This window comes from Telopea speciosissima, chromosome 11 (assembly GCF_018873765.1).
Source record: "Telopea speciosissima isolate NSW1024214 ecotype Mountain lineage chromosome 11, Tspe_v1, whole genome shotgun sequence".
Classification (NCBI taxonomy): domain Eukaryota; kingdom Viridiplantae; phylum Streptophyta; class Magnoliopsida; order Proteales; family Proteaceae; genus Telopea; species Telopea speciosissima.
In genome coordinates this window covers 30,774,786-30,791,112 of record NC_057926.1, presented here as the reverse complement: position 1 = coordinate 30,791,112, position 16,327 = coordinate 30,774,786, and the positions used below count along the sequence as shown (strand labels likewise).

The 16,327-nt window shown below is 41.0% G+C and overlaps 1 protein-coding gene across 1 annotated transcript in view; it reads right to left on the bottom strand.

Annotated features, from left to right (window-relative positions):
- The window catches only part of LOC122646686 (SNF1-related protein kinase regulatory subunit beta-1), a 42,202-nt gene extending 27,558 nt beyond the window's left edge, over nucleotides 1–14,644 (bottom strand). The window contains exons 1-2 of the mRNA XM_043840278.1: nucleotides 14,413–14,644; nucleotides 13,996–14,228 (exon numbers count right to left, since the gene is read on the bottom strand). Of these exons, the coding sequence (XP_043696213.1) occupies nucleotides 13,996–14,196 (201 nt within the window). The 5' untranslated portion in view covers nucleotides 14,197–14,228; nucleotides 14,413–14,644. The remainder of the gene's footprint in view (nucleotides 1–13,995; nucleotides 14,229–14,412) is intronic.
- Nucleotides 14,645–16,327: the final 1,683 nt, after the last annotated feature.

The window sequence follows — 16,327 nt, the reverse complement described above, 5'->3', positions numbered from 1 at the left end:
CTTAGGCCGTGAGGCTTTGCTAGAGGGCTTTAAGTCTTTTAATGCTTCTATTGAAGGAAGGATTCGCAAACCTCTGGAGAGACTAGGTAAGGAAAATAACGTCTCGGCACCAGTAGGCCCTAGCGTGGGGAGGCGGTCGTCCTCTTGGCTTGGGGTTTTCAGTGCAGCCCAGGTTTACAACAGAAAGAAAATTAAGAAGGTTAAGCGTGGGCGACCAGCTAGGGAGGGGTCCCTACGGCGTGTTACGAGATCAATGAGATCATTGGACTCAACCCCAAACAGTTCCAAAATGAGTTGCTTATTTTGGAATGCTCAGGGTATTGGGAATAAGCCTACCACTAGGCGGCTGAAAACCTTAATAAATCTGCATAAAGTTGACATTGTTGCTATTGCTGAGCCTAAAGCGCAAGTTTCAAAGGCGCGAATGATATTGAGAAGGATTGGTTTGGATTCGGTGCATAACTTGGAGAGGATTTGGGTGTTTTGGAGGGCTTCGTTGCAAATTAAAGTGGTGGAGGAACATCGTCAGTTTGTTACGCTTGAATGTGTGGATGTCAGTGCAGGTACTTTTTTTATCACCTTTGTCCATGGGCTTTGCTCGGTGGTTGAGAGGAGGGAGGTGTGGGAGAGGCTTGAACTCTTCTCCAGGTCTATCTCTTTCCCATGGTCGGTGGGACGTGACTTTAATGCTATTGTGTCCCCTTTGGAAAAAGCGGGTAGGAGACATACTTGCTCGATGTCTCTGGAGGAGTTTGGGAACAATGTGAGTGGTGCTGGCCTTATAGACGCAGGTTATGCTGGTAATATCTTTCCTTGGTCGAATAATCTGGCTGGTGCTGGAAGGGTCATGGCCAGGTTGGATCATTTTTTGGTGAACGCTGCATGGATTGATGCTTTTCCCTGGTGTGAGGTTACCCACTTTAATCGGACCTGTTCTGATCATGCGCCTAGTGGCCCTAGTTGGCTCTCTTTTTCTGTTGCTTGCAATCGTTCCTTTTCAGCCTTTAAATTCCAGCAAATGTGGTTGTTGCACTCGGGTTTTCTTGATTTTGTTAAGGGCCAATGGGAATAACCAGTGTTTGGCTCGCCCCTCGTTGTGTTGTTTTTGAAGCTCAAAGGGCTTCGCTGTGCTCTCCACCAGTGGAACAAGGAGGTTTTTGGTAATGTTCACCTGAAGGTTAGGGATGTTGAGGATTCGGTTAGCAAGGCGGAGGTGGACTTTGACCAGCGTGCCAATGATGAGTCCAGGGAGGCGCTAGTGGAGCCCAGGAATGTCATGCAGGGGGTGTTACTGTAGGAGGAAATTTTCTGGAAGCAAAAATCCAGAGTAACTTGGTGGAAAGAGGGGGTTCGAAACACGATGTTTTTTCATTTCATGGTTAATGTCAGAAGAAGGCAAGCCAGTGTGCATAGAATAAAAGGAGGGGATGGTGCGTGGATCTCTAACCTTGAGGGGGTGCAGACTGAGGCAGTGCGTCATTTCTCGGGAATCTTTGCTTCTCAGGGCTGTTTGGTTGATGAGGAGCTCCTGTCTTTGATTCCCAAAGTAGTGACTGAAGCTCAGAATTATTCTCTTCTATTAACCCCCTCGTTGGAGGAAGTGAAGCGGGCTGTTTTCTCCTTGTCAAGTGACAGTGCCCCGGGCCTAGATGGTTTTTCGAGGTACTTTTTCACGTCTTGCTGGGAGGTGGTATGCAATGATGTATGGGCAGCTGTAAAGGATTTCTTTGAGGGTGGGGCCCTCCCTAGAAGCTTTACCTCAGCCAATCTGGTGCTTATTCCAAAAAAGGATAACCCTGATGTAATGACTGATCTCCAACCTATTAGCCTTTATAACTTTTCTTATAAAATTATTGCCAAGATCATTTTTTCCAGGCTAGCAGGGCTGCTCCCTTCCTAAGTAGCAGAGGAGCAAGGTGCTTTTGTGCAGGGCAGGTTCACACATGATAATATTTCCATTGTCCAAGAGGTTGTTCAAGACTTGGACAGGAAGGCTCGGCGGGGCAATGTGATCCTCAAACTGGATATGGCAAAAGCCTATGACCACTTAGAATGGAAGTTCCTTTGGCTGGTCCTCTCCAAATTTGGTTTTAGTAAGGCCTGGATTAACTTGATCAGGAAGACGGTGGAGAACTGTTGGTTCTCTATAGTGTTAGGGGGCCCCCAATCGGGCTTTTTCAAGTCTTCCAAGGGAGTGAGACAATGGGATCCCTTATCTCCTGCTCTTTTTATTTTGGCGGAGGAGGTGCTTAGCAGGGGCATCAAAAATCTTTTTATTGAGGGGCATGCATCTTATTTCAGGCTCCTGAGAGGGTGCCCTGGGATCTCTCATTGCCTTTTTGCAGACGACACCATTATTTTCACTAGGGGTTTGAAAAGCTCGCTCAAGCAAATAATGGGATTTATTAGCAGATATGAAGGCTTTTCGGGGCAGCTGGTCAACAGGCAAAAAAGCTTCTTTGTGTTGGGTGACAAGGTCTCATTGGCTAGAGCCCGTATGATAGGGGTGGTTATTGGGTTCACTAGGAAATCGCTCCCAATCACCTATTTGGGGGCCCTACTCCATTCTAGAAGACTCAAAATTTGTTTCTTTGATGATCTCGTTGAAAAAATAAGAAACAAGGTGGCAAGTTGGAAGGGAAGACTCTTATCCTCAGGGGGACGTGTTACGCTCTTAAAACATGTTCTCTCTTCAATCCCCATCCATGTTCTCGCCACGTTGGATCCGCCTAAAGCAGTCATTCGGAGGTTATATGGGATTTTTGCTGATTTCCTTTAGGGAAGCTCGGAATGGGGAAAACGTAGGCACTATGTGTGTTGGCGGAAGGTCCGTAGGCCACTTGAAGAGGGGGGGTTGGGAGTTAGGCTACTGGAGGATGTTGGCCTCTTCCAGGCTTAAGGGCCTTTAGAGGGTCCTTGCTGACCGCTTTCTATGGAGTGATTATTTTAGGGCAAAGTTCTTTAAAAATTACCATGTTGCTCTGGTTGGTTCGCATGGAGTTGGCTCAAGGTCTTGACGTAATACTCTGGCTTTTAAGGGGTTCTTAATGGATAAATCAAGATGGTTGCTTGGCTCTGGCAATATTTCCTTCAGGCTTGATAATTGGGCTGGGGCAGGCCCTCTGGCTGACTATGTTGACAATGGCCTTCTGGTTGATATGGAGTTGTATGTCAAGGATGCTTTGGGGGAGGACGGCACGGCACTTGGAGGCAGGACATTTCAAATCACATTGATTCAGCAGCAAAAGAGATAGCATTACTCTTGGTAATTTTGCTCTTTCAGATAGAGATGATGTCCTAGTGTGGGCCCCTTCTACTAATGCTTTTTTCACAACTAAGTCAGTTTGGAATGAAGTGCGGAGTGTATCTGATGCAGATTCATCACCAAATAGGGCTTGTTTCATTGGGAATAAGTCTAGGGTTGGGTTATATACATGTTCGGCCTTTGATCCCATGGGTTTCTAATGTAATAGGTCACTTTTATGGGCCTAAAATATGAGTATATAAGTTGCATACGGGATTAGCCCAATACTTAGTTTATTTTTATGTTTTTTAATTGAACCGGTTCAAATCGGTTGCATCCAATTGGTTCAAGTTAAGTGATCATGTGACTTGGTTAAGTGGTCATGTGACAACTTAAGTTGGGCTGGATTAGGACTCTATAAGTCCAGCCATGTTTTGAGTCTATTTCCATTAGTATTCTAGTGATGCAGATTCGTCACCGAAATGGGCTTATTTCTTTAGAAATAAGTCTAGGGTTGGGTTATATGTATGTTGGGCCTTTGATCCCATGGGTTTTCTATGTAATAGGCTACTTTTATGGGCCTAAAAGAGGGGTACATTGGTTGCATACGGGATTAGCCCAATATTTAGTCTATTTTTATGCTTTTAATTGAACCAGTTTAAATTGGTTGCATCCAATTGGTTCAATTGGTCTAATTTAAGTGAAGTGATCCTATTGGCTAAGAGGTTCTTATATCCTATTGGCTAGTAGGGAATCTTCTTTATTTTAAGTAGTTTAAGTTGTTTTTAAGTCATTAGGACTCTATTTTGAGTCTATTTTAGTTTCCTAGTCAGTTTAAGTTACCTAATAGGTTAGGGATTGGGTTAGGCCTTTCCTTTTTAGAGTAAAAGTCTATTTTTGAGTCTTTTATATAAGGTTGTAAGGGGGCAAAGCCTTAAACACGAATTTGATTAATGAAAAGCTTTTTGTTTGCTACCATAGCTGTTGCCCTGCTCTGTTGAGTGTTGCTCTGTTGAGTGTGCATCCTTGTGGTTCTATCAAGGTGGAAAGGGACTGGTGGAATCCGGTTGACTCCTTACGCCGTGACGGCTGGGAGGATCTTCTTCAATTCGAAGGTGGTTCACATCTGTTCAAGCTGCTGCCAGTGGAATCTCCAGTAAGTTTGACACCCAATTTCTTCTTCTAACCCTCTAATCCTTTCCCCCAATTGATCCCCTTTATTTTTTGTTTGAATCCCATAAACCCTAACTCCATTAAACCCTAGATCTTGCTGCCCAGTTTTACAGAATTTTCATAACACTTAAAACTCTATAATACCTACATTATTAGAGTCCTATAAACCTGCCTAGCCATACCCCCTAAGCCCCCCTTCCATTATCCTAACATAAGCCCTAGATTTGACCTAAAACTGCAATTCTGTCCTACTGAAACTGCAGAACCAGCAGCCCCTTTGTTTCTTGTTATTGGTCCTGGTTTAATTGGCTTCTAGTAGGGCTTTACCCTATCTAGAACTACATTATTTTGGTATCAGAGCTATAGCGGAGGGAAGCTCCAACCAAGCCTCGAAAGACCCATCTCCCTTCGTTTTCAAGACCCGAGTTCGTCTACCCAATGGGAGCACAACCATATTAGTTGTTGATGAGAGGCGACGCAACAACATTATTTCACAATCTGTGGTGGATATCTTGTCCCAGTCAGGAGAGATTTGCATCATGCCTACAGGTCAAGTCTTTGCTGAATTTGAGTGTTCCTCATACTCTGACGGTGCTTGGTGTAAGCCGGTACCATCTCCAAGGAGCGTTATTGCAGTAGGTTGTAATTGGTTGGACGAGCGACAAGGTTGGATTGAACCTGAAAACAACTCGTGTGTCCTACCTGATCAACACCGTCTATACCGTTTGTTTACTCTAAAAGGGTTACAACCAAAGGTGACCACATCGACTGTACAGCCACAAGGACTGCCGAACATGTCAACTCAAATGCAAGTGGCATCGACTGTGTTTGAAGTTTCACCAACAGCTGATGCGCCAACAGAAGATTCTACTAAAGCAGTCAATGTTGAAGAAAACAAAGTAGACAAAGTTGAAACAGAAGAAGATGAAGAGGTGGTTGACAGCACTCCACGGGAAATCGTTGGCATTCAAGATGTTGTTCTTGAAGAGGTACAGCTTGTGCCTTAAGTTTTAGATGAGAAGGTTATCAACGTTGAAGACTCTATGAACACGACATACATAGTTGATATTGATTCAAAGGTCGAACACATAGAGTTTGTTATGCCACCATGGGTCTTTGAAGAGAAAGCTCCACGCCTTGAAGACTTCATCCCTAATGTTCCTGCATCACCAGAATTTTGTTTGGGAATGGTTGAAGCTGCTACGCATATGTTGTTTCCCCCTCATCACTGCAAAATTCGAGGACGAATTTTTTCAAGTTGGGGAGAGTTGCTGCAGATTCGTCACCGAAATGGGCTTATTTCTTTAGAAATAAGTCTAGGGTTGGGTTATATGTATGTTGGGCCTTTGATCCCATGGGTTTTCTATGTAATAGGCTACTTTTATGGGCCTAAAAGAGGGGTACATTGGTTGCATACGGGATTAGCCCAATATTTAGTCTATTTTTATGTTTTTAATTGAACCAGTTTAAATTGGTTGCATCCAATTGGTTCAATTGGTCTAATTTAAGTGAAGTGATCCTATTGGCTAAGAGGTTCTTATATCCTATTGGCTAGTAGGGAATCTTCTTTATTTTAAGTAGTTTAAGTTGTTTTTAAGTCATTAGGACTCTATTTTGAGTCTATTTTAGTTTCCTAGTCAGTTTAAGTTACCTAATAGGTTAAGGATTGGGTTAAGCCTTTCCTTTTTAGAGTAAAAGTCTATTTTTGAGTCTTTTATATAAGGTTGTAAGGGGGCAAGGCCTTAAACACGAATTTGATTAATGAAAAGCTTTTTGTTTGCTGCCATAGCTGTTGCCCTGCTCTGTTGAGTGTTGCTCTGTTGAGTGTGCATCCTTGTGGTTCTATCAAGGTGGAAAGGGACTAGTGGAATCCAGTTGACTCCTTACGCCGTGACGGCTGGGAGGATCTTCTTCAATTCGAAGGTAGTTCACATCTGTTCAAGCTGCTGCTAGTGGAATCTCCAGTAAGTTTGACACCCAATTTCTTCTTCTAACCCTCTAATCCTTTCCCCCAATTGATCCCCTTTATTTTTTGTTTGAATCCCATAAACCCTAACTCCATTAAACCCTAGATCTTGCTGCCCAGTTTTACAGAATTTTCAAAACACTTAAAACTCTATAATACCTACATTATTAGAGTCCTATAAACCTGCCTAGCCATACCCCCTAAGCCCCCCTTCCATTATCCTAACCTAAGCCCTAGATTTGACCTAAAACTGCAATTTTGTCCTACTGAAACTGCAGAACCAGCAGCCCCTTTGTTTCTTGTTATTGGTCCTGGTTTAATTCGCTTCTAGTAGGGCTTTACCCTATCTAGAACTACTCCCACGATCTCTTATATTTATAATAAGGCCATAGGCCAATTCCTACTACAAATTAAATACCTCTCCTTCACAAAAACGTGGAAGGGAGAGGTTTAACTCTAATTACTTACTTAAAACAATGTAATGACTTAACTACCCCTACTAACTTAAAAATAAAAGAATCTAACTTAGAACAATTAACTTAAGTGAAGATTCCATACTAGCCAATAGGATATAAGAACCTATTAGCCAATAGGGACATTTCACTTAAATTAGACCAATTGAACCAATTGGATGCAACCAATTTAAGCCGGTTCAATCTAAAAAACAGAAAAATAACTATGGAAAAATAGAAATCCTAGCCTACGGCTCCCTATTTAAACCCTAAGTTCAAGGTTTCTTCTTCTTCTTCTTTCTTCTTGGAGCTGCATCAACTCTCCCCGTCTTGAAAACATTCATCCCCGATGAATGGCTGGAGATCACAGAATGGTCTTCCAAATCAGGGTCGAGTTGCTTGAGTTCATCTTCAGCGGATGGTGCAATTTTGTATGCGGACAGTAGCTCTTTGGAGGATGAAGAAGATTGCAAATCTGGCTGGACAGTAGCCTCTTAACGAATTACATGAACACCTTGTAAATCTTCATCATCAAAATAATGTTCATCATCGTCAGGCGGAAGTGCATGAATGTGAATGCCGCCTTGGTCTTCATCTTCACCTTGAACTTCTTCTTTTTCAGCCACGTTGAAAGGCTTCTTCTTATGTGGGCAGTCCCTAGCAATATGTCCCTTGTCTTGACAATAATAGCAAGTAAAGGGGTCATTTCGGCCCATAGGAGTCTTGCCCTTGTCATCGACACGTGGGGGAACAGCAAGACGAGATGTGTTGCCTATAGAGGAACCTTGTTTTGAGGTGCTAGTGTTGATGTAGGCCGGCTTGGAAGTAGAACCCGGCTGTTTACATGAAGTTAATAGCTCCTCTGCTTTCAAGGCCTTCTCAAAACAATCTCGAACATCTACAACATGAACCACTCCAATTGTCCTGTTGATCTCACTTGATAGTCCCAATCTGAACCTGGAAAGCATTTGGATGCCCTCCTCCCTAATGCCAGTGCGAGAAGAAAGAGCATTGAATTGCCTCATGTACTCAGTTACAATCATGGCCCCTTGGCGGAGGGAGTTGAATTTATCCTGCATCTGAGACTTAAAGTGCCTTGGTAAATATTGCTTGCTCAGGTCATATTTCATGTCTTCCCAAGTGCGAGGTGCAGTACCATTGAAGTCCATCTCTCTTTCAGCAATTCTCCACCACTCACATGCAGCTCCGACAAGCTTAGCACGGATTAACTTCATTTTCCCTTCTTCAGATAGATCATACCAATCGAAATAGTCTTCTAATGCAGCAAGCCAATCATAAAACACTTGAGGGTCAGAATTACCATCGAATTCTTTCAGCTCAAGCTTCACCTTCTGGTTACCTGTATGTCGCCGATTAGTACCTTGGTCTCCAGTGAAGTAGGACCTCATATACTCTTCAAAAGTCGGCTGCCGACCTCTGTCTCTGTCCCGGTCTTCTCTATCTCTGTCTCTGTAGCCTCGGTGGTGATCTCTATGTTCCCGAGAAGGCTCACGGGCATATCTAGGTCTGTCCCGACAATCTCTATAGTAGTCTTTATCATCTCTGTCATCTCGATCAGTCCTGAATCTGTCCCTGTGACCTATATGTCCATCTCTATAACCCCTGTAGTCATCTCTAGGGCTCCCATCTCTGTTAGGCAGTCTCTGTACCACTGAATGGGATTGATACCTGTCAGGTCATTCCTTTTTAGTGTCTAAGTCTATTTTTGAGTCTTCTATATAAGATTGTAAGGGAAGCCAGCATTGTATACGAATTTGATTAATAAAAACTCAGCTTTATGCTTGCTGCCTTTGTTGCTGCCTTTGCTCCATCGTGAGTGTGCCTTGTGAGTAATATCAAGGTTGCCTTGTGAGTAATATCAAGGTGAAGGGATTGGTGGATCTCTAATCAACTCCTTGCATCATGAAGATCGGGAGGGCTGCTACTTATCTCCTTGCATCTTGTAGATCGGGAGACCCCATTGTTCATCTTCAAAGCTGCTGCCATTGAAGATCTCTTCAAATCCAGTAAGTTTGAATTTGAACTTTGTTTAAACCTTCTTCTTCTCACTCCTACCCTAACTAGGATTCCTCCATAACTTCAAATCTGTCCATTAGTTTCAAACCAAACTTTCAGCATGCATCCCTTACATCATTATTGACACTTGATCCAAGTTTCATCAAACCCCCACTACCCTAAACCCTAGAATCCCCTACTCCTACCTCCATTAGGAATTGTCTCCAATAACCTTATCTTGCTGTCCAACTCATCTAACCTACTTCCATTCACTCAATCATCTTAAAACCTATACCATTAGACTTCCCTACACCTGCCTATCATTACCATATAAGACAACCCTAACCTAAGCCTAACTTAAACCTAATTTTGACCTAAAATTCAATTCTGCCCAAAATTGCAGAATTTCAAAACTCATCCAAACCTTAACCTTTTTATACCATATTGACCCCCTAGACCTGCCCATTAATACCCTATAAACCCCTTTCCCAATATCCAACCCTAACCCTAGGAATTGATCTAAGTCCTAGTGATATCCATTCGAACCAGCAGCCCCTTTTGTTATTTGATCCTGTTGTTTTGCTCCTAGTAGGTCTCCTACCTATCTAGGACTACATTAGTATCACCTGTGATATCCTATGCTAAGTGGATTTGGAATCAATCTGTACCCTTGAAGGTGGGCTTTTTTTCTTGGCAACTCCTTAATGGAAAGATCCCTACAGATGCTTCTTTAATGTCGGTTGGTATTCCCCTGGCTTCCAAATGCAACTGTTGTGGGAGTCCAAGGAGGGAGACTACTAATCACTGTCTGGTTTCTGGTGGAACGGCTTCCAAGGTGTGGGGCTACTTTTTTCGTATTTTTGACATCTCTGTCCTTCCCTCACAGGATGTCAGAAGTCGGGTTTCCCTTTGGCAGGATTTGGCGAGCTGTAAAAGCCTAAGTGCTTATATCACAGGGATCCTACCTTCTTTGACGTTTGGGAGCTTTGGAAGGAAAGAAACAATAGAAGGCATGGGGAAAATAGGCGGATTGCTGGTTTAATAGTTGAGCGCATTAAAGCCTGGGTGAAAGATGTTTCGTTGCCCTCCAAGGTTGGTCGGTTGGGGTCCTCTAGAGACGGCTTAATTCTTCAGTGTTTTGGCCTCTTGGCTCCAACACCCAAGCTGAGACGCCCAATCCTAGTTTATTGGTGTTCCGCCTTTTGCCTCAATAAAGCTTAATGTGGATGGTGCTTGTAGGGGTAATCCAGGCTATGGGAGGGGGGGGAAGGGGGTCATTAGGGACTTGAATGGTGTGGTCCTGGCAGTTTTCTCTCACTTTTATGGTGTTTGCACTAATTTGATTGCAGCATAGTTTGAGAACTCGCGAGATCCGAGATTTCGCCGAGTTTCTCGGTTTTTCGAAATCCCGAGACGAGACTGCCTACGAGTCTCAAAATGTCAATATCTCGCCGAGATCTCGGTTTGACATAGGCAAATGCCCATATAGGTCCTTTATATGAATGCCAGATCTCGAGATCTTACTGAAAATTCTTGGTATACAGACACCTATCTATGCCAGGAACCAAGACAGACACTTATTTATGCCTAATAACATTTTGTATTTCATTCACTTAAGATATTATTCATAAATAAGCAAATTCCCCCTATTTGAATCCAATAAAAATAGTTAAAAAATCAAATTCCAAAAGGAAAAAAAGTCAACCCCCCAGTTCAAGAACAAAAACTGGATTTTCGGCGGTAGGTGCAATTTTCAACTTTCTAATGCTGGGGTTTTTCTCAAATATAAAAATTCCATAAATCTTAATATGGTAAAACATTGCTAAAAACGAAAAGTGCGGTAAAATATTCATTTGTTTTGACGTTCAAAAATATATTTTCATTCAGAGAGATTTTGACGGCATTCGCGCACACCGAATTAAGTTTGACCGGTACATAACTCCTTCAATATAAATCAGATTTTAGCAATCTTGGACTTGTTGGAAAAATCTGATTTATATTGAAGGAGTTATGTACCAGCCAAACTTAATTCGGTGTGCGCGAATGCTGTCAAAATCGCTCTGAATGAAAATATATTTTTGGACGTCAAAACAAATGAATATTTTACCGCACTTTTGGTTTTTAGCAATGTTTTACCATATTAAGATTTATGGAATTTTTATATTTGAGAAAAACCCCAGCATTAGAAAGTTGAAAATTGCACCTACCGCCGAAAATCCAGTTTTTGTTCTTGAACCTGGGGTTGACTTTTTTCCTTTTGGAATTTGATTTTTTAACTATTTTTATTGGATTCAAATAGGGGGGTATTTGCTTATTTATGAATAATATCTTAAGTAAATGAAATACAAATACAAAAGCATTTACTTAAATGATATTAGACATAAATAAATGTGTTTGTCCTGTGTCTGTCCTGGTTTCTAGCATAAGTGTCTGTCCTGCTTTCCCACTAACTGAAACTCCTATTTGGACTTTGTTTTTGCAAAATATGATAGTGTCATTGTGTTTAAATGGCCTAAAATAGGCTAAATACCAAGTTTCATACCCAAACTAGGTCTGAAACCCACCGAGATGAGGCTTCGAGTCGAGAAAAAAAAAAGTGTACCAACTCGCCGAGATCTCAACTCGACTCGGTTTTTCAAGGGTCCAAGTTGGCACCGAGACCCGAGTTTTCGAACCTTGGATTGCAGAGCTAAGAGCCTTGAGGGACGGTTTGATCCTTTGCCAGGAATTAAGTTTCTTTGATTTGGTGGTTAACTCGGATTCCGCATCCACTATCAGAATGGTTATCCACAAGAGGTGTAACTTATGGAAGGGTTGGTAATGGTTCCAGGAGGTTTTTGGCCTTGCTTTCTTCTACTCGGGCTTAGGTGTCCTATGCTTATCGAGAAAGTAACAAGACAGCTGATTGGTTGGCTAATCTTGCTTGTGATTGTGGATCCTCTATCACTCACTCTCCAGCAGGGCTGTCTGCCTACGGGTGAGTTACAGGGTATTCTAAGGGAGGACAAGGTGGTCTGCCTGTTCTCAAAAATTAGCACTTGTGTTTTGTTTTCATATCTGTATGGGTTTGGGGGGTTGTTTTGGTTTTGCTCCTTGGGTAAGGTGGAATGTCCCCCCCCCCTTGTATTCTTTTATTAATTTTGGATATTAATAAAATTCCAGGGGCTGGCCCGGGTCCCAGGTAATATTCGGGATTAAAAAAAATAAAAAAATAAAAAAGATTTATCAGGGTTTTGTCCGAGATCGATATATAAGGATTTGGCCTGAAATCGATGTAAAGTCCAAATCAGCAGCAGTATACTCGAGTATAGACAGGTACGGTACATTCCATTAATGAAAGGAGTGATTACTTAATAATAGATGCAGCATTAGGTGGCTGCACACCACAAGGTGAGAACAGAAAAAAGGAAATCAGAAGAGAATGATTGAAGAAGTCTCAGATCTGATTACAGAAACTCTAATACCATGTTAGAATACCAAGAGCTTGTCACCAGATTAGAGAGAGAGAGAAGAGAAGAAGAGAGGAAGAAGAAACACAAGCTCCCAAGAGGAGGGGACAGCCTGCGACTAGAACAGAATAGCTAGCCGCAGGAACTCTCCCATATTGCACCATAAAACAAATAAGTACAAAGGACAACTTTATCCCTGTACCCACCGACTCTACAGTAACTTAGGAAGTAGAGCTGAAAATAACAAAAAGTCTAAAATACCCTTAGAACTTAACATTGACAATGCAACCAACTCCTGTACATCCTATTTTTCAGTCTTTACCAAATCCAAACATCAACTCGATATACACGTCAGATTCTGGCCCTCATTCACATAATGAATCAAACTAAGTATTAAGGAACTCGTGAGTCGTGATCTTAACTACTAAATCAACTCACTACATTCTATATTTCTGTTTCTATCAAATTGGACATTGAACAAAATATGCATGTTGCATTCTGGAACTAGTAATCATTTAAAGCATAATAGAGAAATTGAGCACAAAATAATTGAAAAATCCATGATCTTAAGGAAATCACATTCACACATCCTAAGTTCCTAACTTTCTGGATTTGTTCGACACCAAGATACCATACACATGTTGGATTTAGGTTCTTGTTCCCGCATAACACATTATCATTCAACAAAGAACTGAGAAATCCATAATTTAACTAACCACCCTACTCAACCTATCTTATCTTTCCAGGTTTGTCAAGTTTGAAGTCTAACAGCATATGCATGCCAGATTCTGGCACCTACTTTTCTGCTAGACGACCTGTATCGGCTGATTCAAAGTCCATATCCTTTTGTTCGCTGCTTCATTGCTAGCTGAAAAGCTATCTATTGCTTTTTTTGAAGCGGACAATTCGATTCCGCCTCATCAGTCTCTTTTCAAGTATAATCAACCTCCAAATAATTGAAAGATCTATGATCACCACTACACATCCTATTTTCTTGGTTTGTCGAATATGACAATAACAGATACACCTGTTGGATTCTATGTCTGGCTCTCATATAAAGCATCACCAAGCAGCAAAAAATTGAGAAATCTATGATCTTAACAACAGAACCAAATCAACACCCTATCTTTCCATGCCGGCTGAGTTTGGCATCAAACAACATTTACATATTGGATTCTGGCATTTCTACTCAACATAATCAAGCAACAATCCATGGCCTTAACAATCTAAACATCCATGATCCTAATAATGCAACCAACCTGAAATTACATGCAAATGCATGAAGACAAAGTCCAATTATTAACAATCTAAACATCCACGATCCTAATAAGACAACCAACCTATCCACCCAAAAAAAAGGCAACCAAACTGAAATTACATGCAAATGCATGAAGACAAAGTCCAATTAACAAAGTAACAGAATATCAGCTGGAAAACCACATCATTGAATCCATTCTAATTTCCTTCCCAAAAAATTGACTAGCATGCTTAAAGTAAGTTGATTCATTCTAAAAAGCAATAAACAGTAATGGGGAAAAGAAACAAAACAAAGCTTACTGCATATATCAATCAAACATTTCACAACCAGAATCAAATGTAACCATAAAAGAACCTATAACAATAACCAAAAATGAGAATCAAATTAAGCGAAAAGAACCCAACTCTGCAACATGGGAAAAAAAACACAAAGATTACCTGAGGAGCAAACATAAGCGGAGATCGAAAACGACCCGGGCTTGGTGGTGGTGAGCTCCCCATTGAATCCACCGAATTAGCTCTTGCTGGACGGTAGGAGTTCACGGAAAAATCATCGTGGTAACCTGATTTTCCATCGGATCGCCCTAGCAGATCCTCACTTCCATTCTCACCCTCTTCTTTTCCACTTGTGTTTCCCATCTTCAAAAAGGTCTTCACAAATCTGCAGATTTCTGGTGCAGAAGTAGAGGCGTAAGGGATTTTGGAGATACTGGCATCTCTCTCTGAAATCCATTTCATATCCCATCTGGGTATTTTCTCTAATGACCCAAAAATCTAAAAACATTGAGGAAAAAGATTGATTGCAGAACAGAGGAAGTGAAGGAAAGAGTGAAAGTAAGAAAATGCTGCAAATACCTGATTGTAGAACCGGATAAACGAGTTGGGATCGGACGGTTAATTTGCAGGCCCTGCCGGCAAGAAGGGTTGTCGCATGAGCTTCCGTAGCCTGAGGCAGCGAATGCAAAAAGTCAAAACGGGTGTTTGCAGTTGCAGAAGAACATGCGAAGGAAAACCTGACCTGGTTTCGTCTAAAAAATTTTGGTAGATCGGGGAAAACGATCTCTGACGCCCCTCTGGATCGTGATAACGACTAACGAGGGAATAATGTGAAAAATTAAAAAAATTGAAAATTTTGCAAATTTTTTTGGTTTAAAGGATTTTCCTTTCAGGGTGAGACTATGACTGGACTCTAGGTTTATCAATAACTTCCATCTTTTATGCATCAAAAATTAACTTTCTATCTTTACTAAAAAGAAAAAAAAATTTTAATTTTTTATTTTTAATCTTTATAGGATAAGCTTTAAAATGCCCTTCAGCTTAACCAAAGGATTAGCTAGGTAGATGAAAAGGTTATCTAATTTTTTTGGGAGGTAGTTCCCTAAAAGGCACCTGGCTCTTGCACAAAGGGAAGTATTAACGGTGGCAGGATTTTCGCTTTTCATGGGGTGGGACGGTCATTTCATCCTCCCCTATGTCCCGACATAGCCACATAGGGGTCACTTGCCTTTCAAACTTCTTTTTCCATATATGTTTTTTATGAAGCAATTCAGGAGGATCTCCACATGTCACGTGTTAGTTTAAGAGGGACATAAAATTTGTATACTAATAGTTTCATATGCACCTCAAGGTCTCTTACTAACCTGTTAAATTTCAGTGCAATCTAGGCATGCCAAGTGGCAAATTAAGAATAGATAAACCAAGGACTGTCAAAGGACTATACTGAGATGCATGAGAGAATACATTGAATCTCAATTGAAATTTGATGTGAAAATGTACATCATTTCCTACACATCCAACAGCCAAAATTTTCAGATTACCTTTTTCATAGGGCGTGTTAATCTACTTCTGAGTGAAGCATGCTAGAAAATTAATTAAATGGAAAAAGATTCCACTACATATGAATTGTAGGAAATGCCTACACTCATCAGTTTTTTCTTCATTTTTTGACGAGAGATAATATAATTAAAAAAATTTAATGTGAGTAGGTATATTTTACACCTCATGTTCAGAGAGACTTTTCCCTTATTAAATTTGAGGGAAAAAGAAACATGAAAGGCAGCGTGGTCCCTGTACCCAGACACATAGTTCTGTGCACGCTTCCTTTGACCCTCGTGCTAGCACAGGGGCCACGTTCCCTTTCAGGGATCCCTCTCCCTAATTTTGAATACCAACAACATACAATGTGGAATATGTCAGTCAGCTACTAAAGCTTCGATACATTGTCCTGGATTACAATTGCTCCATCTTATTCCAAGTGTCATTATTGTAGGGCAATGTAGTATTTGCATCTCCGTTTCTTTGACACAAGCTAACTAAACAAATCCAAACAATTAAATTAGAAGACAGAGTACATGTATTGTTAAAAAAAGTATCAAATTATGGAGGCCATAATTCAATATATGACACAGCTTATATTATGAGTTTTTCCTTATGTTTTCAATGGTTCAGAATGATTGAAAGATTGATCTTTCTAGGCATCACTATGCTAGTGAAGTATAACACTTCACTATTTGCCAATTGGCAGCACATGGGTTAATCCATGTGATAGAGGGACGCCACATACATCTCAATGGCCAAATTTAAAACTGAAACAAGCAAGGAAAGTTGCTCAAACTCTGATTCAAATTTAGTAAAATTACCAACAATACCATCAAAAGAAGATGAATATAAAATACAAAATAGCATCTTGTATAATTTTAGCTACCTCTACTCATTTTAAGCTAAAACTGTACCAATTAGATGCTTGTCTGGTTTTATATCACAAGACCTA